Raw genomic sequence first — 21,148 nt, forward strand, 5'->3', positions numbered from 1 at the left:
CACTATTTGCTACAGTAAACACTATTTGCTACAGTAAACCATATTTGATGTCGACGAACTAGCAAACAAAAACAGAAAAGGCGGCCATGCGATCGCATGGCAAAAAACACTGAAAACTCATGCGATCGCATGAGCTACAGTAAATCGAAAAGTAATATAAATACGCAGTTTGTTCGACGATGTTTTTCACACTTCTCTTAATATTTATATTTATATTATAATTATAATTTTAAATTTAAGTTTAATAATAATAAGGTATATACGAGGGTGTTTTTAATTCGGGTTTCAAACCGCTTTAAGCTAAGGAAATATTGGGTATTGTTCGGGGTATTGTTCTTGAATCCAAGGCCAACCATACAGTCGTCTACCATCATTACGTCTACGCAATTTGCCAACAATATTGAGTCTCAATATTGAACTGTGAGTTATAGTCTCCCTTTTTAAATACTTTAAATATTTTTGGGCTGAGAATACATGCAATTTATTTTAAACGCAATAAGACACAAGTACATACAAAATTCTACACTGAGTTAAACCGAAAATCCCTTAGCTTTGGTAACTAGTAGCTGGCAGTACATAGGATATGGACTGGTGGGCGCGAATAATTGTATATGGATCCATAGGGCTTGACATCCCCGTCCGAGCTAGAGCGCTAGCCTTTTAACGGACGTATGTTATTTGAGTTTAAGACACGTTGGTTTGCGTGTATTAAAACGAATGGGGTAATTATCACTATAGCATTAAGTTTAGTTACCAGGGTGCTCTGTTACGTAGAATCTATTGATAAACTTTTGATGAAATCTTGTGGTCTATCTTTATACATGTTTATGACTCGAGCAATTAAACCTATAACTCACCAACATTCGTGTTGACTTTTTAGCATGTTTTATTCTCAGGTCCTTAGAATGCTTCCGCTGTGATGTGCTTGTTGCCTGCATGGAGTCTCTCATGCTTTGTACAAAGTTTATTGCATTCAAAATAAAACTGCGTTGTGTAATAAATAATTGGACTGTGATGTCAACCTGTAAATTAAAGACTTATGTATTTCGGGGTTTTGCTTATACCTAAGCACTTGCCCACATGTTTATAACTTTCTATGTTTAGAAAGTCACTTATTTTAATGAATGCAATATTTTATCAAAACGTATCATATAGAGGTCAAAACCTCACTGTGGAATCAATGATTAACGTGCCGCGTCAATAGCGATTTTGACGGGTCGTTACAGTTGGTATCCGAGCTTGAGGTCATAGGGAACCAGAAATTACATTAGTGTGTTTAACTGGTAATTGTTAGGATGCATTAGTGAGTCTGGACTATGACCATATTTGTTTTTACTGATTTTTGCATATCATTTGGTCAAAAACATTATATGTAATATATTTATATGCTAACGTAATTGTTGTTTCAATTATGTGATAGATGACTTCCTCTAATCCTATCATTTTGTACGACTCGGAATCGGACACTGAATCTATTCTATCCACAACTGAAAAGGGCGTTCCAATACCTATTAAAGAAGAAATTGTGTTAGCCGGGGAATCTCAACTCCCGGTAAACCCAGAGGAGGTTCCAGCTCCACCCAACTCTAGTTTTCCGGAGCCACAGTATCGTTGGCATGGACCCATGATCCCTGGAGTAAACGAGGATCGTCCATTTCTAAACAAATATGGACATTGGTCCAGATATACCGCCGACGGGCGGGTTGTGCCGATTACGCCTGGCAGATTTCGGTTCATGACCACCGGTACATATTCTTGCAGTTCGTCATCATATTCTCCTACACATGACTCAGACAGTTCGTCATCAGACGAGATCAGTAAGGAGGAGGATTTCGCTAATGAAATAAAAGAGATCACTAAGGAGAAATTCCAACTTGCTATAGATAATAAAAACAACCACAATAATAAAATGTCCTTAATTATTAAAAAAGAACAGGACCATTCGATCCGTAACCACCCTTATTGTATTAAACCCACTGAGGTAACGGGTACCTCAAAACCCCAACTAAAAATAAAATACACTGCCAGAATGTCTGTCGGACCATGTGCACACAAACAATTGGCAGAGAGAACCAAATGGGAAGAAGTTTCTGATAGTTCTGAATGAACGACCTCGCAACCATAAATCTTCCATGCGCTATTTTATTGCTTATGTGTGCTACTCTATCTTGTTATGTAAAATAAGCATATGTAAAATATCAGTATTGTATGGTATTGTATTATTTTGGTTTATTAATAATAAATGCATGGAATGATTATTTGTATTATTACTACTTCTTATTATTATTATTACATAATAATGTAGTAACTCGCTATAATTTTCATAGTGGAATATTATTAGGATTTTAGTAGTTAATTCCTTGTACTAGCTATTATGTATGAACTTAACGGGTAGGTAATACCCTAGAAATAATTATAAAATGCTAATAAGAAGAAAAGGCTTTTATAATAATCGGTTCATATTATTAATATGCTACGATTAAATATTGACAACTCATTTTACCTATAATATTCTATATGATTAAATTATATCTGTTGTGTTTATTGAAGAAACATGTCTCAAATGTCGGATGCTGAGTTTGAGCAACTAGTCGAGAAACGTGTGAATGAAAGAATTGCTGCAACCGAGGCAGCAAAAGCAACAGCCGAAGCAGCAGCCAAAGCAGCAGCCGTAAACACAAACTCACGAAACGGATGCTCATATAAAACTTTTCAAGGATGCAAACCACAGACGTTTAGTGGAACTGAGGGACCAGTCGGTCTAACCCGATGGTTTGAAAAGATGGAGTCCGTTTTCAAAATCAGTAATTGTGCGAACGGAGACAAGTCAAAGTATGCTTCGTGTACGTTGCAAGACGGTGCACTTACTTGGTGGAACAATTATGCTAAAGCAGAAGGAATAGATACGGCATATGATATCTCTTGGGAAGAACTGAAAAAGATGCTAATCGAGGAGTACTGTCCTCGAAACGAGATCAGAAAAATGGAATCTGAGTTACGTAATCTGAAGGTTATCGGCGCAAATCTCAATAACTATGAAAAGCGTTTCATGGAACTAGCCTTGTTGTGTCCCGAATTGGTGCCAAACGAGAAACGAAAGATAGAAATGTATATTGACGGTTTATCGATCAATATCAAAGGAAATGTTACATCGTCCAAACCAAATACGATGCAGGAAGCCATGACAATGGCACACCAACTCATGGACCAGATCACAGAGAGTTCGATTAAGGCACCAATTACCGAAGTCAAGACAACTGAAGGAAAGAGGAAATGGGAAGACTATAAGGGTAAAAGTACTCACCTGAAGAAACAAGAAACTTTTAAAGGTAAACAAGATGGGGCAACTGCAAGTCCAAACTATAAGGGACCTCATCCGTTCTGCAAAAGGTGTTACACACATCATGCAAGCTATTGCCAAGTGGTCTGTGATAAGTGCAACAAGAAAGGACATGTGGCGAAAGATTGTTATGCCACCGTTTCTGAAGTAAAGACAAAATTGACCGATGTCAAGAAATGTTATGGATGCGGGAAGTCTGGTCACTTTATAAATCAATGCCCTGATAAGGAGAAGAACAAAGAACCCGCACGTGGGAGGGCATTTAATGTTAGTGCCAGTAAAGCACGTGAGGATCCTAATCTTGTCACGGGTACGTTTACCGTTAATAATCAACTAGCTTCTATTATGTTTGATACGGGTGCTGATAGAAGTTATATGTGTAAAGACTTTAGTTTTAAACTAAAATGTGCATCATTACCTCTAGACGATAAATATACTATTGAATTAGCTAATGGTAAACTGATAAAAGCCGATAAAATTTGCCATGGTTGCGAAATGAATCTCGCTGGTGAAACCTTCAAAATCGATTTGATACCCGTAGAACTAGGAAGTTTTGACGTAATCGTTGGCATGGACTGGATGTCCAAAACAAGAGCGGAAGTTGTTTGCGCTGAGAAAGCAATCCGCATCCCTCGTAAGGATGAAACGTCATTAATGATTTATGGGGAGAAGAGCAACTCAAAGCTGAACTTTATCAGCTGTATGAAGGCCCAGAAATTTATAAGAAAAGGTTGTTATGCTATTCTGGCACATGTAAAGAAGATCGATACTGAAGAAAGAAGCATTAATGACATGCCGGTTGTAAGAGAATATCCCGGAGTATTTCCAGAAGAATTACCGGGGCTACCTCCACACAGATGTGTAGAATTCCAGATTGATCTCATACCAGGAGCTGCACCTGTAGCCCGATCTCCATATAGACTTGCACCTTCAGAAATGCAAGAATTACAAGACCAGTTGCAAGAATTATCGGACCGTGGATTTATTCGTCCTAGTTTTTCACCTTGGGGTGCTCCTATTCTGTTCGTCAAGAAGAAGGATGGATCTATGAGAATGTGCATAGATTACCGAGAATTAAACAAATTAACGATCAAGAATCGGTACCCATTACCGAGGATTGATGATTTGTTTGATCAATTGCAAGGATCAAGTGTTTATTCTAAGATTGATCTACGCTCCGGATATCATCAACTGAGAGTGAAGGAAGAAGATGTTCCTAAAACAGCGTTCAGAACCCGTTACGGTCACTATGAATTTTTAGTCATGCCTTTTGGATTGACTAATGCTCCAGCAGTATTCATGGATCTAATGAATCGCATCTGTAGACCGTATTTAGACAAATTTGTCATTGTTTTTATCGACGACATATTGATTTACTCGAAGAACAAGGAAGAACATGAGCAACACTTAAGACTGGTACTAGAGATACTCAAGAAAGAAGAATTGTACGCAAAATTTTCGAAGTGTGATTTCTGGTTACAAGAAGTACAATTTTTGGGCCATGTTGTCAGTAAACATGGAATTAAAGTTGACCCCGCCAAGATCGAAGCCATTAGTAAATGGGAAACACCGAAGACTCCAACACAAATCCGCCAATTCTTAGGTCTTGCTGGTTACTACCGAAGATTCATTCAAGATTTCTCTAGAATCGCCAAACCCTTAACTGCATTGACTCAAAAGGGAAAGAAGTATGATTGGTCCACGGAACAGGAATCTTCATTCCAGTTATTAAAGAAGAAGTTAACGTCTGCACCCATTTTGTCATTACCAGAAGGAAATGATGATTTCGTGATCTATTGTGATGCTTCACGCCAAGGTTTAGGATGTGTATTAATGCAACGCACAAAAGTCATCGCATATGCCTCACGACAACTAAAAATTCATGAAAAGAACTATACGACGCACGATTTAGAACTTGGAGCAGTAGTTTTTGCACTCAAAATATGGAGACACTATCTATATGGCACCAAGTGTACAGTGTACACCGACCATAAGAGTCTTCAGCATATTTTTGATCAAAAACAACTCAATATGAGGCAACGTCGCTGGGTAGAGTTGTTAAACGATTACGATTGTGAAATCCGTTACCACCCCGGAAAGGCTAATGTTGTAGCTGATGCCCTAAGTCGAAAAGAAAGAGTAAAACCTCTTAGGGTCCGAGCTTTGAATATTACAATTCGTACTGATCTCACAAAACAAATTCAAGCAGCACAGTTAGAGGCTTTAAAAGAAGAAAACGGAAAAGGCGAAATAAGCAAAGGGTTAGAAAAACAACTTGAAGAAAAAGCCGATGGAACCCTGTATTTTGCTGGTAGGATATGGGTACCAAAACATGGTAACCTAAGGCAACTAGTACTGGATGAAGCACACAAAACGAGGTACTCAATTCACCCAGGAAACGGAAAAATGTACCACGATCTCAAGAAGTTTTATTGGTGGCCTAATATGAAAACAGAAATTGCTACTTATGTAAGCAAATGTTTAACGTGTGCAAAGGTCAAAGCTGAGCACCAAAAGCCGTCAGGATTACTGCAACAACCAGAAATTCCGCAGTGGAAATGGGAAAGAATAACCATGGATTTCATTACGAAATTGCCAAGGACTGCAAGTAGTCATGATACTATTTGGGTGATAGTTGATCGTCTAACTAAATCAGCTCACTTTCTACCAATAAAGGAGACAGACAGTATGGAGAAATTAGCACGCCTATATTTGAAGGAAGTAGTTTCCAGGCATGGTGTACCCATCTCTATCATATCTGATCGCGACACCCGATTCACATCACGTTTCTGGCAGTCATTACAAAAAGCATTGGGAACTCGATTAGATATGAGCACCGCTTATCACCCACAGACAGATGGTCAAAGTGAAAGAACAATACAAACATTGGAAGACATGTTACGGGCATGCGTGATTGACTTTGGAACCAGTTGGGATCGACACTTACCGTTGGCAGAATTTTCATACAATAACAGCTATCATACGAGCATCAACGCAGCACCATTTGAAGCACTTTACGGTAGAAAGTGCAGATCTCCTATCTGTTGGAGTGAAGTAGGAGAAAGACAACTTACTGGACCAGAAATTATTCATGAAACCACCGAAAAGATCATTCAAATACAACAGCGATTGAAAACGGCCATGAGTCGCCAAAAGAGTTATGCTGATGTAAGAAGAAAACTGCTAGAATTTCAAGTGGGCGACAAAGTCATGTTGAAAGTGTCACCCTGGAAAGGCGTTGTACGATTCGGTAAACGAGGAAAGCTAAGTCCTAGGTATGTAGGACCCTTTGAAATCACCGAAAGAATTGGAACAGTTGCTTATCGATTAAAGCTACCGCAAGAACTTAGTAGTGTTCACAACACATTTCACGTGTCAAATTTGAAGAAATGTTTAGCTGAAGAGGATGTCGTAATTCCTCTTGACGAAATACGAATCAATGATAAACTCCATTTTATCGAAGAACCTGTTGAAATCATGGACCGTGAGGTCAAACAATTAAAACAAAGCAAAATACCGATAGTTAGAGTTCGTTGGAACGCAAGACGAGGACCCGAGTTTACTTGGGAACGTGAAGATCAAATGAAGCAAAAGTATCCACATTTGTTCACTGATATCGCTCATGAAACAGGTACTACTCAAAATTTCGGGACGAAATTTTCTTTAACGGGGAGGTACTGTGATGACCCGAAAAATTTCGACTAATTTAAACCAATTCTCTTTATGATTTAATATTATGTAAATATACATATATGTATGTATATATATATATATATATATATATATATATATATATATATATATATATATATATATATATTATAAGATGTACAAGCAAAAACGACTTTCCTACAGTAAAACATTAATTGCTACAGTAAAAATGACTTTGCTACAGTAAAACACTATTTGCTACATTGAAACCGTATTTTGCTACAGTGCTACAGTGAAAACGACTTTGCTACAGTGATTTGCTACAGTAACACACTATTTGCTACATTAAACACTATTTGCTACAGTAAAACACTATTTGCTACAGTAAACACTATTTGCTACAGTAAACCACTATTTGCTACAGTAAACACTATTTGATGTCGACGAACTAGCAAACAAAAACAGAAAAGGCGGCCATGCGATCGCATGGCAAAAAACACTGAAAACTCATGCGATCGCATGAGCTACAGTAAATCGAAAAGTAATATAAATACGCAGTTTGTTCGACGATGTTTTTCACACTTCTCTTAATATTTATATTTATATTATAATTATAATTTTAAATTTAAGTTTAATAATAATAAGGTATATACGAGGGTGTTTTTAATTCGGGTTTCAAACCGCTTTAAGCTAAGGAAATATTGGGTATTGTTCGGGGTATTGTTCTTGAATCCAAGGCCAACCATACAGTCGTCTACCATCATTACGTCTACGCAATTTGCCAACAATATTGAGTCTCAATATTGAACTGTGAGTTATAGTCTCCCTTTTTAAATACTTTAAATATTTTTGGGCTGAGAATACATGCAATTTATTTTAAACGCAATAAGACACAAGTACATACAAAATTCTACACTGAGTTAAACCGAAAATCCCTTAGCTTTGGTAACTAGTAGCTGGCAGTACATAGGATATGGACTGGTGGGCGCGAATAATTGTATATGGATCCATAGGGCTTGACATCCCCGTCCGAGCTAGAGCGCTAGCCTTTTAACGGACGTATGTTATTTGATTTTAAGACACGTTGGTTTGCGTGTATTAAAACGAATGGGGTAATTATCACTATAGCGTTAAGTTTAGTTACCAGGGTGCTCTGTTACGTAGAATCTATTGATAAACTTTTGATGAAATCTTGTGGTCTATCTTTATACATGTTTATGACTCGAGCAATTAAACCTATAACTCACCAACATTCGTGTTGACTTTTTAGCATGTTTTATTCTCAGGTCCTTAGAATGCTTCCGCTGTGATGTGCTTGTTGCCTGCATGGAGTCTCTCATGCTTTGTACAAAGTTTATTGCATTCAAAATAAAACTGCGTTGTGTAATAAATAATTGGACTGTGATGTCAACCTGTAAATTAAAGACTTATGTATTTCGGGGTTTTGCTTATACCTAAGCACTTGCCCACATGTTTATAACTTTCTATGTTTAGAAAGTCACTTATTTTAATGAATGCAATATTTTATCAAAACGTATCATATAGAGGTCAAAACCTCACTGTGGAATCAATGATTAACGTGCCGCGTCAATAGCGATTTTGACGGGTCGTTACACCTTGCTCCTTGCGAGGGCAAATTAGTAATTTTTTTATTTTTTGAGCTCTCACGCAATGAAGGTGAAAAAAAAAAATTGAACTTTTTTTGGTGATAATCCCTTAAATCATAAATCAGTGTCATCACAAACAAAAACACTTTTCGATCTCAACTATTCAGTGAACAAGTCAACAATGTCATCTTCCTTCTTCTCATCATTCAAGTACTCCGACAGCCTAACCGTCGTCGGAATCTCATTCATCACCGCCGTCTTTTGCGAAGCAATCTCAATGATATTAATCTACCGCACTTCGTCCTACAAATCACTCAAATCATCAATCGATAAAGCATCTAAAAAACTGGAAACAATGAAAACCGATTCATCAACCGTCACTTCAACCGTCGCACCAAAAAAATCAAAATCTAAAAAAATAGATCGCGTTGAATCATCGTTAAAAGAATCAAGCAGAGATTTATCATTATTCAAATTGAAATCCGGTGGCGTTGTTGCGCTTGTGCTTTTCGTTGTTTTCGGATTGTTGAATAATTTGTTTGAAGGTAAAGCGGTTGTTAAATTGCCGTTTGTTCCGTTACGGATCGTACAGAAAATGAGTCATCGAGGTTTGCAAGGTGATGATATGACGGATTGTTCAATGGCGTTTTTGTATTTTTTGTGTTCGATTAGTATTAGAACAAATTTACAGAAGTTTCTAGGGTTTGCACCGCCACGTGGAGCTGCCGGTGCTCCTAGTTTGTTTCAGATTCCCGATGCTGCCAAATAATTGATTAATTAGTTGCTAATGATGATGATGATGATGATGATGATGATGATGATGATGATGATGATGATGATGATGATGATGAATATGATGATGAGTGAGTTGTTTGTGTTTTAGCTTGATTAGTTATGATTTTGGAAATCTGAAAGTAATAATTTATATTTTAGATTATTTGTATTGATTACATTATAATGATTCGTGATTTAATCTGAGATAAATTGATAATTTGTTACTGATGTGTTGTGCATAGATTTGGCTAGTTATGTGCTCTGCATTAATTTGGTTAAAAGCTGTTTAACCAACGTGACGAAATCTGTTAAGTGAATATAGTCTGTTAAGTAAATGTGGTTTAATCATATTTGAAAGAAATTGTATTTTCTGTCGCTGACTCATTGTGCAAGCCAGAACTTGCTGAAACAGCTATCGTTCATTGACTCATTGTTGTATTCTCAGTGTTTGTTGTTTCGATTCTGTGATTGTCTCTTGCATTTCTATTGATTCATTGTTCTGGAAACACTGACCTGTGGTTTTTACCAGTTAATCATTCTATCTTCTTGATCAGTTTACCTTCCTACAGTGCATCCTTTGTTTATGCGCCTCCATCAAGAATTCAAGAGTAATATGAAACTTAATGTCTTTATCAACTAACTTAAGTCATGCCTCCTATGTGTGAGATATGCAAGCTGCACATATGTAGATCGTTAAGTCGCATTAATCCCGGGATATAAAAGAGATAATTAGAGGTTTAACATGGACCATGGTGATCAAAATGTGATATACTCGTATCAAAAACTAAGACTTATTCTTTTATTTGATGGGCAATAAGATAAGCTTTTGTATCAAGTATAAGAAGCTGTGGATGGGAATGTAAAATGTGTACCACATGCGGGCAAAATCATATATAGAAAACCCACATAAACTCCTAAAGCAAAACCCGAAAACACTTTCTAAAGTCATGCCACTCGAAGAAAATGCCACACCCCACCATTTGTATAACAGCTCCCAAATGTCTTTCCCAAATTTACAAGAGAAAATAATATGCTCCACGGATTCTAACGCGTCATCACATATCGGGCACCGTACGGAGTTTAAGTCGATGCCACGTTTATCATGCTCCAACCTCACAGGAAGCCTACCACGAATGCAACGCCAATCGAAAATGCCCAGAGTTTGAGGAATAAACCTGTTAATCTCAGTAGCAGTTCCAAGAGTGGAGACCATTGCTATAGAGTCATCCAAGATGCCCGTCAAAGTCTTGGCCTTAAAACGTCCATCTGCATTCAACCGCCATTTCCAGCTATCACTCTCATCGATTGTGAACCCGCCGATATAGTCAGTTAGTTGACCTCATTGCCATAAGTGCAATCACTGAAATAAATGAAATCCAGACATAAGTCCCATTTCACGATCAGGGAGGATCTACTTTATTCATTTTAGTACGATACAAAAGGAAATGGAGGACGTGAAGTTACTACGGGAGAAAAGCAAGTAAAAGAAGACTTTTGCTCGATTGTAGAACTCTCACCCGATCTTTTTTATTTTCAAAGAAGATATTCTCCTTACCAAGCATATGTGTATCCAATCACGAAAATAGTTCATTTTTAGCAGAAACAAAAAAGCAATAAGAAATTTTATTACGAGTAGTACTTAGAGTGCTCCCAACGTACGCATCCACCACCCCGACCTTCTGGGCGCCGATGGCAGCGGCTAGCCCAGGGGGCCGCCCTCATTTCCGTCCAGCTATTCGTGTTCTGCATCGCCTTTCTTGGTCACATTTGTGGACGAGCCAAACGGTTGGAAAAACACTCCAACGGTCAAATTTTTGGCCGTTGGAGATGAAATTTTTTTTTTTCCCTTTTTTTTTCTTTTTAAAACTCTATATATACACTCCAATTTCATACAATTTCATACACACACATACACTCATATTTCATACAATTTCATACACACACACACACACACACACACACACACACATACACTCATATTTCATACAATTTCATCAATTCTATCTCAAATTATCAAACACTATATATATTAATATGAATCCAAATAACCCAAATTCCGATCCGGATATGAATTTGGTATTAACGATCTTGAATACCACAAATAATCGAGCGCTTGAAGATATCGCAAGACTTGATCATTTAGATGAGTTAAACGACGAAGAAGAAGTTGAACACATTCCAAGGGCACCGAGAAGATATTTATATAGAGATCGTGAAGGCCGTGCAAAAGCTTTATGGAATGATTATTTTTCCGACAACTGTACGTTTCCCGACGATTATTTTCGTAGACGTTATCGAATGAGCAAACCTTTGTTTCTTCGGATATGTCAAGGTATAATGAATTTTTTTCAAACTCCGATTCCTGAGTATTTTACTTATTTTCATAAAAAACGTGATGCTTGTGGGCTACTAGGTTTTAATATTGTTCAAAAAGTAACATCAGTCATACGTCAACTAGCGTATGCTGCGACGGCCAATCTTTTTGACGAGTATTTGCATATGGGTGACAAACCGCATATGATTGTTTAAATAAATTTTGCAAATGTATTTTTCACTTGTACGCAACAGAGTATTTGAGAAAACCAACTGCACAAGATGTGCAACGTTTGACCACTAAACGTGCTCAAATACATGGATTTCCGGGGATGTTAGGAAGCATCGATTGTATGCATTGGAGATGGAGAAATTGTCCGGCACGTTGGAAGGGTCATTACACACGAGGTGACCATGGTTACCTGTCAATTATGCTTGAAGCGGTAGCGTCTTATGATGGATGGTTTTAGCACACTTTCTTTGGTACTGCGGGATCAAATAATGATATGAATGTACTTAATCAATCTGATTTGTTTAACGACTTATTAGCCAGCGAGGCTCCACTGTGCACGTTTACGGTGAATGGGTGTACGTTTAATAAGTGTTATTATTTGGCGGATGGAATTTACCCGAAATGGTCCACGCTAGTTAAGTCATTCAGAAATCCGATTGATCCAAAACAATCAAAGTTCAAAAGGTATCAAGAATCTGCAAGAAAAGATATTGAACGAGCATTTGGAATACTACAAGGTCGATGGACGATTGTGCAGCATCCGGCAAGACCATATTATATCTGAAAAATTAGAAGGATTATGTTAACATGTGTGATATTAAACAATATGATAACCGAGGTGGAGAAATTATTTCTCTTTATCGTACGTGTGTGATATTAAACAATATGTGAGTGTTTCACTCGGAGTGGAGAAATGATTTCTCTTTATCGTACGTGTCCTCGGTTATCACATTGTTTAATATGATAACCGAGGTGGAGAAATGATTTCTCTTTATCGAACGTGGTAGGGATTATCGAATATGAATGCTCTTGTGAGTGTTTCACTCGGGGTGGAGAAATGATTTCTCTTTATTATGGGATAAAGGAAGGATTGTCTACGTCTCACCTCCCCCATACCCCACACATGTGGGATTGGGTATGTTGTTGTTGTTGTTGTTGAAGAGAATTATCGTCCGATTCGACGTGCAAGAGGAACATTCCAAGAAAGGGTTGACGCGCATATCCGGGCGGACGCGGAATTAAGAGATGTGGGCATTCATCGACTACTACGAGATATGCTAGTAGAACACGTTTATAATCTTCCACCTAATTATCGAATACGACATGATCCAACGAGAAATCCAAACAATCAAGATGAGGCGGGACCTTCACAAGTTAACGATGACGAAGACTAAGAGTAATTATTTTATGTAATTTTATTTTAAATGCTATGTTTTTATTTTAATTATTTGTAACATTTTTTTTTATTATTTATCAATGAAATTTTAGTTTTATGTTATTACATATTTATTATTTATAATATATATAACTAAATTAATATTATTTGGAAATAAAAAAAAAATAAAAAATAAAAAAAAGAAGGAATGAGTGTCATGGTTGGGAGTGTTTAGTCCTGGAAAGAAAGTGGGAAAAAAGTACTGATGTGACGCTGATGACTAAGGTGGAGACATGTCTCCATTGGGAGCACTCTTAATAGTAGTGCTGGAAAAAACCCGATTATTCGCTGATTAATCCTCGATTAATCATTTTTAGGAGCAATCCGTTCCGATTTTCAAAAATCCGTTTAATTAAACGGTGAACGTCAATTGATGGATCAAAATAGAATTTGGTAATCAAAGTCAGTCAAAGTAAAAAATGGTTAACATTTTAACATGAATTTAAACTAGAACTTTATAGTTTTGAAGTAAAATGAACAATTTTAAACAATTATGTTAAAAATTATCTATATTTTTATGGTTTTTTTCTATAGTTATACATATAATTTTTAAAATTTAATATATAAATGTGTACAGTACAATTCGATTAATTTCCGATTAATCCCCAAATTGCCGATTAATTCTTTCAAAGTCCCGACCGATTAATCCCCGAATAGCGAATTTTGCAACCTTGCTTAATAGGCTGCTACTATATAATATAGGCCCAAATAACTTAAAAGCCCATTGAGCCCATTTGGTAAAAACCCTAGCACCTAACATATATTCTCTCATATAGCTAACTCACACGCCACAGCCTCCTGCACACATAAACCGATAGGCGTTTGATTTTGCTCGGAGAGAAGAAGAAAAATGCCGGCCGGACATGGACTCCGATCTCGTACCAGAGATTTGTTTGCACGAGGCTTCAGGAAGAAGGGTACCATTCATCTATCAACATACCTGAGAACATATCACGTCGGTGATTACGTTGACGTTAAGGTTAACGGCGCCATTCATAAAGGTATGCCTCATAAGTTCTATCACGGCCGTACCGGTCAGGTCTGGAACGTCACCAAACGCGCCATCGGCGTTGAAATGAACAAACAGGTCCAACTCTTTCTAATCCCTCTTTATTTGTATGAATATATTGTAAATTAGTTATGAAATTTTTGAAGTTAATGTGATATTGTGATTGGTTAAATTATGGTTTGTATTTCTAGGGTTTATGTTTTTTTAGCTTATTTGTTGTTTTAATTTAGCTCAAGTATAATAATGTGGTTCATTAGACATCATGAAGATTTGAAGTATGTATATATATTGCAGTGTTGATTGTGATTAAAATATGTGATTTTGATTAGTTTTGGTAAGTACATTAAGCTAGGGTTAACATCATTTTATGCAATTGAGTTGAATAAAAAAATAGTAGTGTATAAAAATTAGTTTATCAGCAAATTATGTGTTAAAAGATGCTTACTTTGTGATCACCATTGATTAATACTTGGTAGATACCTTTTATATAAGAAAGATAACTTGAAATCTCTTGGTTATGTACTTATATTACCTGTTTAATATATTGTTTTTTGTTACTATATTGATTTGCATAAATCACGACTTTTATATTTCGATTTTAAGAAGTTTACCTAAAAAATGTCATTTATATACACCAAAATGTTATACTTTGTAGTTTGTACGTTTTATCTTATATAGAATTTGCCATTATATCTATTACAGGTCGGTAACAGAATCATCAAGAAGAGGATTCATGTGCGAATTGAGCATGTGATGCCATCAAGGTGCAATGAGGAGTTGAAACAGAGGATCAAGAAGAACGATCAACTTAAGGCTGATGCTAAGGCTAAGGGTTTGGTGATCAGTACCAAGAGGCAACCACTTGGACCTAAACCGGGATTCATGGTTGAAGGAACTACTCTAGAGACTGTTACTCCTATTCCCTATGATGTTGTCAATGATCTCAAGGGTGGATATTAAGTTTAACTGTTGTTTTGAATCTTTTTGTCTCTTTTTGTTTTATGACTTTGGGGAGTTTTGTGCTCTTTATGTTTAATCTAGACTCGATGTGTTTTTTATTTGAAATCAAGTATTGCATTGAGAATTTCGAAACATTGTTGACAAATGATATTTTGCAGACTTAGTTTCTATATAATGATGCATTTGGTTGTGTGTCGTCCAGGGCATAAGTTGTGCTTGTTGTGGGACTTAGCCCAACGAATATTTCATTTTTGACAAATATGTCTATGAATAGGTTTGTTGGTGTCTTTTTGCAGTACAAACGTGTCTATGCAAAAAAATTGTTTATTGGATTTTAGCCGTATCATGAGTTGTATGTTCCAAAAGATATGAAATATATGAAGGTTTTTGAGGTTTGACAACGGTTGAAATGGGTGGCAGCTGAAACAAGAACTTTTAATAACTAGTCAAGTTGGGTTCGTATAAAACTATAAATGCACAGCAGTAGCTTTTAAGAGGATACGGGGGAGCAAGCTTCCTATAATTTGATCCATATGATTAAGATACAACCAAAATCTTTGAGAAATTGCATTATCAACAACTTAATTCACAATAGTTCTCGTGTTCAAAACGTATATCTTAGGCTACCAAGGAAAAATGTTAGAAACGAATACGAAAAATAACATGCTTTAGCCGCGTAAATCTAAGTAAAAATACTTTCCTTCCTTTTTCTTTTTTAAACGGCAGTTTTTTGGAATCGAATACTCTCATTTGTTACCTACACACGCATTAGAAGAAAACTCCTCAACCCAATGTGTTTTGGATCAAACCTAATGGTTGACTGTAATGGCTTCGGCATACACATCAATTCTATACAGGATCCAGGAGAAAACTTCCCTCCAAGGATTCGAACCTGTACCACTTCAAAGAGAGGTGAATACGGGCCGGCATCACATGGAGCTAGTACCACTCAGCCAAAGGTTCGATGGTAAAATACTTTCCTTCCTCGAATGACATGAAAAAAGGAAAATCTTATTCATTTAACCACTTACACTTTACAATTACATAGTTTCCGCCCCAAAAATTCCGTTAAGCTCCGCCACTCTTCATGGTTTTTTCATTTGGCTTATTTGAGATAGACGAAATTAACTTTTTTATAACTAGATGAATTAAATATCATCTAACTAATATAACTAATAGTAGAACTGAAAAACAAGATCGGACGGATCAACATATTGTACACCACGTATTTGAAATGAACGTGGCAAAGTGATGCCTACGTCCTGATGTTCATGTTTGTTGTGGAATAATGTGTTGATTCACATATCTATGTTAGACTATAGTTAAACACCATTTTGTTTGTAGCTTGTTATTCACTATATCAAGCATTTAACATTATTTTGTGAATTTGTTCTATACGGAGTACAACGTATTTAAAACTTGAAAAGTACATAATTGCCTAATGGAGTAAATGAAAAGGTTCACCTCTTTAATGAAATCCCAAAAGCAAAGGCATTTCAAATCCTCAAGTTACCAGGTGTCATAAAACATAACAAGCATCTCACATTTGTTTGATGAAGCTTACAAATGACACACAACCTAAAGGGAAGGGAGCAAGCACAAAGAAAAGAACATGTACCCAAATTCACTTCTAACAACCTGTTTTAATTCCAAACTAAAAGCTTGGGACTAATTAAAACTAATAATTTAGAGAATAGGGCACAAAGTTACTCCAATTAACTTATAACCAGTGATATTATAATATTCCTTTTGATTAACACTTTTTCATATAAAATTTTACAAGATGGCCTACTTGTTGATGTGATGATAGGGATGTGTCAGGTTCAAACTTTACTAACAACACATCTTAAGGTTACCAGAAAAAGGGCTAGAAACTGTCACGGGAAAACGTCATATGTATGTTTGGTTAACATATAAATATCTTGTTCTTATTTGTAGAGTCTTGAACACTTAATCCACATATAAAGAGGCTTGGAAATTAAAGGACACAGAATAAAGAAGAGGCTTGGAAATTATATATAGAGGGAAAACATAACCACCCTTTGTATCAAAGTTGATGATGAAGACATCAGAATCAAGCAGATTCCTACCTCTGCTGCTTCTACTCGTTCTCCTTTCAGGTTTTACCCTTCTGCACTCCTATTTTGTGTACATGTATTCAGTCAATTAATCGTTATATATGTCTTCCCTTGCTATTGTTAATTATTAATATTCGTGATTGAATAGCATGCGGTGTAGCTTATGCTATCAGAATCCCAGAGCACTCGTGCGAAAAAAGAATCAGTTGGAGAAAATGTGAGCTCAAGAGATGCCAACACAAGTGTACAAAAAGAGAGCCGTTTGCTACTGGGAAATGCAGGGGAGGAATGTGTATATGCTCACATTATTGTAAGCTACCTCCAATATGAGCAACATCATCTTTACATATATGTAGGGCTTCCCATATTAAAAATAAGATCTCTGATCCACTATAAGCCCCCAAAATTCTTTTTTTTGTTTTTGTTTTAATATTCAAATAAAAATAAATATAGCATCTCACATTCATATTATCAACTTCATCAATGTCATAAAGACTACTTTCAGATAAAAGTATGACTTTCTCTGCCCTTGAGTGGAGAAACGACTCGTTTTACTCTTATCGTATCAAGTGTGTAGCGTTTGTGATCAAATGTTAAATAACGTCAATCATTTATAATAGCCATACAAACGAGAAATAACTTTTGACAATCCACGGGCCCTAACAACTAGTTTTGCCACATCTAATCGGTATGAAATAAACTGTACTTATGTTCAACTAGGACGAGGTCATAGGCCCATTTGGGCCCAAAATTTTGGATGATAAAAAAAAAAAAAAAAAATGTTGACATCATCATGTTACTATTCTTACTATTCATTCATGCCCGCTGATATACTTATTTATAATAGCTCAAGAAACCAATAATTCAAGTTGCATAAAATTGGTACAGGGGAAAGGTAACAAATTATAAATTTTTGCAGTAACACATTACAAGATAATGATGTTTTTAGTGCAATTATCATCCACGTGGAAATGCAGTCATGCAGCCCAGTACAGTAAATTATACATTCATAGAATCAGAATGAAGGATAATAGCAAACACCTTGCCGTCAGTAATATAAAACCATCAGAGATCTTAAATCCATAGACCAACTATTATAATCAATCCTTAACTCCCGTTCGTAGTATTTTCACATCGTGGATTGGCCTGAAATTGAACACATCATTTAAAAGTATTAAAAAAAAAAAATAATAATAAATAAATAAAAGTCTTGGAAGAAATTATGTAAAATAATAATATATGGGGCAGATAAACATGTAAAATCAACAAATTGCAATCTTTACAAGGTCAGGCACACCCGTGAAAGTATTATTGATGTATTGTGACATACGCGTTTGACAAATTGTTGCATTTCAGACTTTTGAAAAGGAACAGTGTTATCAGATGTTATCGGGATATTAACATGTACCAGATGGCAAAATAAAATATCATAATGTGGAGAGAACTTATCAACTAATTTATGAGTTTATTGGTCCCGTCTAGCGTCCTGTATATACCAGTTGGTACGGGACGGTACGATTTTTTGGAACAACGATATCATCCCAAATTCTGCACACCCCGATGACCTACACTAAAAAAATGACCCGTTTCAACAAAAATCTGTTTTGAGCCATTACTAATCTGACCCACCCCGCCATCTGGACACTTCTAACATTTACCATTATATAGGACTTTTGGATAATTAACCCTCTTTGTAATATCATATCCATAACAGCATATTCTATATACAAGTTGTATATATACATTGATGCATATATAACCACATTGTGACCATCACATAAGATCTAGCAAATAATAAGAGAAAAAGAAATTTCAACTATGATATTCTAGAAACAATTATAAAATGAGCTAAAAAAAGCCACTGACCTATCAGTATTGTCGGTCTGAACACTTCCAAGTCTCTTGACAATCTCCATTCCTCTACATACTCTTCCAAATATCGTGTGTTTACCTGCGCATTATGGACATGTATAAGAATATTACATGAACAGAGCTATATTGATCAGTGTTGCAGTCTTGCAGATTGCACTGGTAAATATATTAACAAGCGCAAACACAAACACAGAGTTCATTAAATAGTTGGCACACAACCTACCCTAATTTCTTTAATTCATCTAATATCACTCCAACGTACATATTTACAAATACTAGCTGAAGAAGTAAATAAATCATGAATTATTTGTCAAAAAAGAAAAATCAAATCCTATCCAGAAGTTTTGGACTATGATTCAGTAAGGTAACTGAAGATATACAAGTAACAACCCATAATGTAAAAAAGTTAATTTTGAACCAATTTAGCATGAAATCAAGTGACACAAAATTATATGCCTTCCAGGATAGCAAGCAAATTCACGGCACGTTATAAGTGACTAAGTGTAAACAGCTACTCTATAAGTATACAAGAAAGGAGCAGTCAATAAGGTTTACGACAATGGTCACACCCTAGCATATTAAAGTTGAAACTATGTTTTTTTAGCAATAATTAGTTTAAATAATGAATACGTACACACTGCTTTGTTCAATCTGGAAGAACGATGTAAACTTCAATACATTATAACTACCATCAATACTATTGTTGACCGGATGCATACTCTTTGTAAGTTTAACATAAATATAATTAGAAGACTACCCATTTCAGACATTATGTATCTAGCATTTGACATGAATAACTTTACAAAAATCATCCAATAGACTTGAAGTGCAGCCATCAGCCAAAAAAGACAGATCAAACTAATCAACACAATAACTTCAATTAAAAAATGATTACCATCGAGTGATGGTGCTGGTGCCAATGTGATAAAGAACTGACTCCCATTCGTATTCGGACCGGCATTAGCCATAGATAAGATCCCAGCTCCAGTATGCTTCAACTTCGGGGTAATCTCATCCTCGAACTTTGACCTTCAATATTATACATTCATTTCGACCAAACAATCAAGTTTCTATATAACATATAGCAATCCCTTTACATACCTAATCAAACATCTAGTTCGCGCAATCATGCACAGAGCAAACAAACCCTAACATAACTATTTTATGAGAACATTGAATTAGCATACCCGTATATGGATTCTCCACCCCTTCCTGTACCAGTGGGATCTCCTCCTTGAACTATGAAATCCTAATTTCAATAAATTAATACAAAATTAGCGTTATATGTATAGCAAATATTTGACATATTGATTAACTGTTGGAGTTACATACTTTGATGATTCTGTGAAATTTGACGTTATTGTAGTAGCCTCTTCTGGCTAGTTCAATGAAGTTTTTGCAAGTTTTAGGCGCGTGCTTATCGTACATCTGAATGAATAAAAACCGAGTAATCAGTGTATTTCTTAGTTAATTGTAACAGTGAGGAAGAAAACAAAGAATGATAATATGAATATATATATATATATATATATATATATATATATATATATATATATATATATATATATATATATATATATATATATATATATATATATACCTCAACGGTGAAAGAACCCATGGATGTTTCCAGAGTAACCTCCGGTGGACCTCCTTCAGGACCCGGCATGGTCGATTCAGTGGCGGAGATGATGATGAGTGAATAATAAGGTTAGGGTTAGAGTTAGGGTTTAAGGTTTAAGCTAGCGTGAAACTAGGATGGAAATTGATGGATCTTGACGAAGGTTGAACTGAATTTTTACGGGGAAAAAATTATGTAAGTCTAAAGTGTAAACAGTTATTCTTGAAAGGCCCAAAGTGTAAATTTATGAAGGGTCACTTTTACAAGACTACAACTCTACAAGCATTCACTATTTTTGCCATATCTTTTTGGTACGAAATTAAATTTAAGTGATTTAAAATTTCAAACGAAACTCAGACTTTGAAGCTGCAATAGCAAGTGATATAATCATACTTAATTAAATTTAAGTGATTTAAAATTTCAAACGAAACTACACTGTCTTTGAGTTCACAAACTACACAATTCACGGGTCAAA

The 21,148-nt window shown here is 35.9% G+C and overlaps 4 protein-coding genes across 4 annotated transcripts; 3 read left to right on the forward strand and 1 right to left on the reverse strand.

Moving 5' to 3' along the window:
- Window positions 1-8,735: 8,735 nt before the first annotated feature.
- LOC139896796 (uncharacterized) lies at window positions 8,736-9,417 on the forward strand. Its single transcript, XM_071879436.1, has one exon. The coding sequence runs from the start codon at window positions 8,780-8,782 to the stop codon at window positions 9,365-9,367; it is 588 nt and encodes a 195-aa protein (XP_071735537.1). The 5' UTR covers window positions 8,736-8,779; the 3' UTR covers window positions 9,368-9,417.
- Window positions 9,418-11,406: 1,989 nt separating this feature from the next.
- LOC139900374 (uncharacterized) lies at window positions 11,407-12,155 on the forward strand. The gene is made up of 2 exons (XM_071883149.1): window positions 11,407-11,875; window positions 11,941-12,155. The coding sequence occupies exons 1-2, from the start codon at window positions 11,407-11,409 to the stop codon at window positions 12,153-12,155; spliced, it is 684 nt and encodes a 227-aa protein (XP_071739250.1).
- A 1,757-nt stretch (window positions 12,156-13,912) lies between these two features.
- On the forward strand, window positions 13,913-15,294 carry LOC139896797 (large ribosomal subunit protein eL21x/eL21w-like). Its single transcript, XM_071879437.1, has 2 exons — window positions 13,913-14,220; window positions 14,845-15,294. Exons 1-2 carry the CDS (start codon window positions 13,984-13,986, stop codon window positions 15,100-15,102), a joined length of 495 nt encoding a protein of 164 aa, XP_071735538.1. The 5' UTR covers window positions 13,913-13,983; the 3' UTR covers window positions 15,103-15,294.
- A 2,738-nt stretch (window positions 15,295-18,032) lies between these two features.
- On the reverse strand, window positions 18,033-20,844 carry LOC139896798 (peptidyl-prolyl cis-trans isomerase CYP18-2). The gene is made up of 6 exons (XM_071879438.1): window positions 20,653-20,844; window positions 20,385-20,480; window positions 20,240-20,301; window positions 19,948-20,081; window positions 19,047-19,131; window positions 18,033-18,326 (listed from the first exon to the last, which is right to left on the reverse strand). The coding sequence occupies exons 1-6, from the start codon at window positions 20,719-20,721 to the stop codon at window positions 18,281-18,283; spliced, it is 492 nt and encodes a 163-aa protein (XP_071735539.1). The 5' UTR covers window positions 20,722-20,844; the 3' UTR covers window positions 18,033-18,280.
- Window positions 20,845-21,148: the final 304 nt, after the last annotated feature.

Source organism: Rutidosis leptorrhynchoides, chromosome 3, assembly GCF_046630445.1.
Source record: "Rutidosis leptorrhynchoides isolate AG116_Rl617_1_P2 chromosome 3, CSIRO_AGI_Rlap_v1, whole genome shotgun sequence".
In the NCBI taxonomy this organism is placed as follows: domain Eukaryota; kingdom Viridiplantae; phylum Streptophyta; class Magnoliopsida; order Asterales; family Asteraceae; genus Rutidosis; species Rutidosis leptorrhynchoides.

Bases quoted from the DNA above. Each gene is read 5' to 3' on its own strand.
- LOC139896796 (XM_071879436.1), top strand. From the start codon at position 8,780: ATGTCATCTTCCTTCTTCTCATCATTCAAGTACTCCGACAGCCTAACC.
- LOC139900374 (XM_071883149.1), top strand. From the start codon at position 11,407: ATGAATCCAAATAACCCAAATTCCGATCCGGATATGAATTTGGTATTA. The intron at 11,876-11,940 runs GTGACAAACCGC...TGTACGCAACAG, and splicing joins TGACGAGTATTTGCATATGG to AGTATTTGAGAAAACCAACT.
- LOC139896797 (XM_071879437.1), top strand. From the start codon at position 13,984: ATGCCGGCCGGACATGGACTCCGATCTCGTACCAGAGATTTGTTTGCA. The intron at 14,221-14,844 runs GTCCAACTCTTT...TATCTATTACAG, and splicing joins GCGTTGAAATGAACAAACAG to GTCGGTAACAGAATCATCAA.
- LOC139896798 (XM_071879438.1), bottom strand. From the start codon at position 20,721: ATGCCGGGTCCTGAAGGAGGTCCACCGGAGGTTACTCTGGAAACATCC. The intron at 19,132-19,947 runs GTAATCATTTTT...CATAATGCGCAG, and splicing joins ACCAGCACCATCACTCGATG to GTAAACACACGATATTTGGA. The intron at 18,327-19,046 runs GTCAGTGGCTTT...GTTCAATTTCAG, and splicing joins CAGACCGACAATACTGATAG to GCCAATCCACGATGTGAAAA.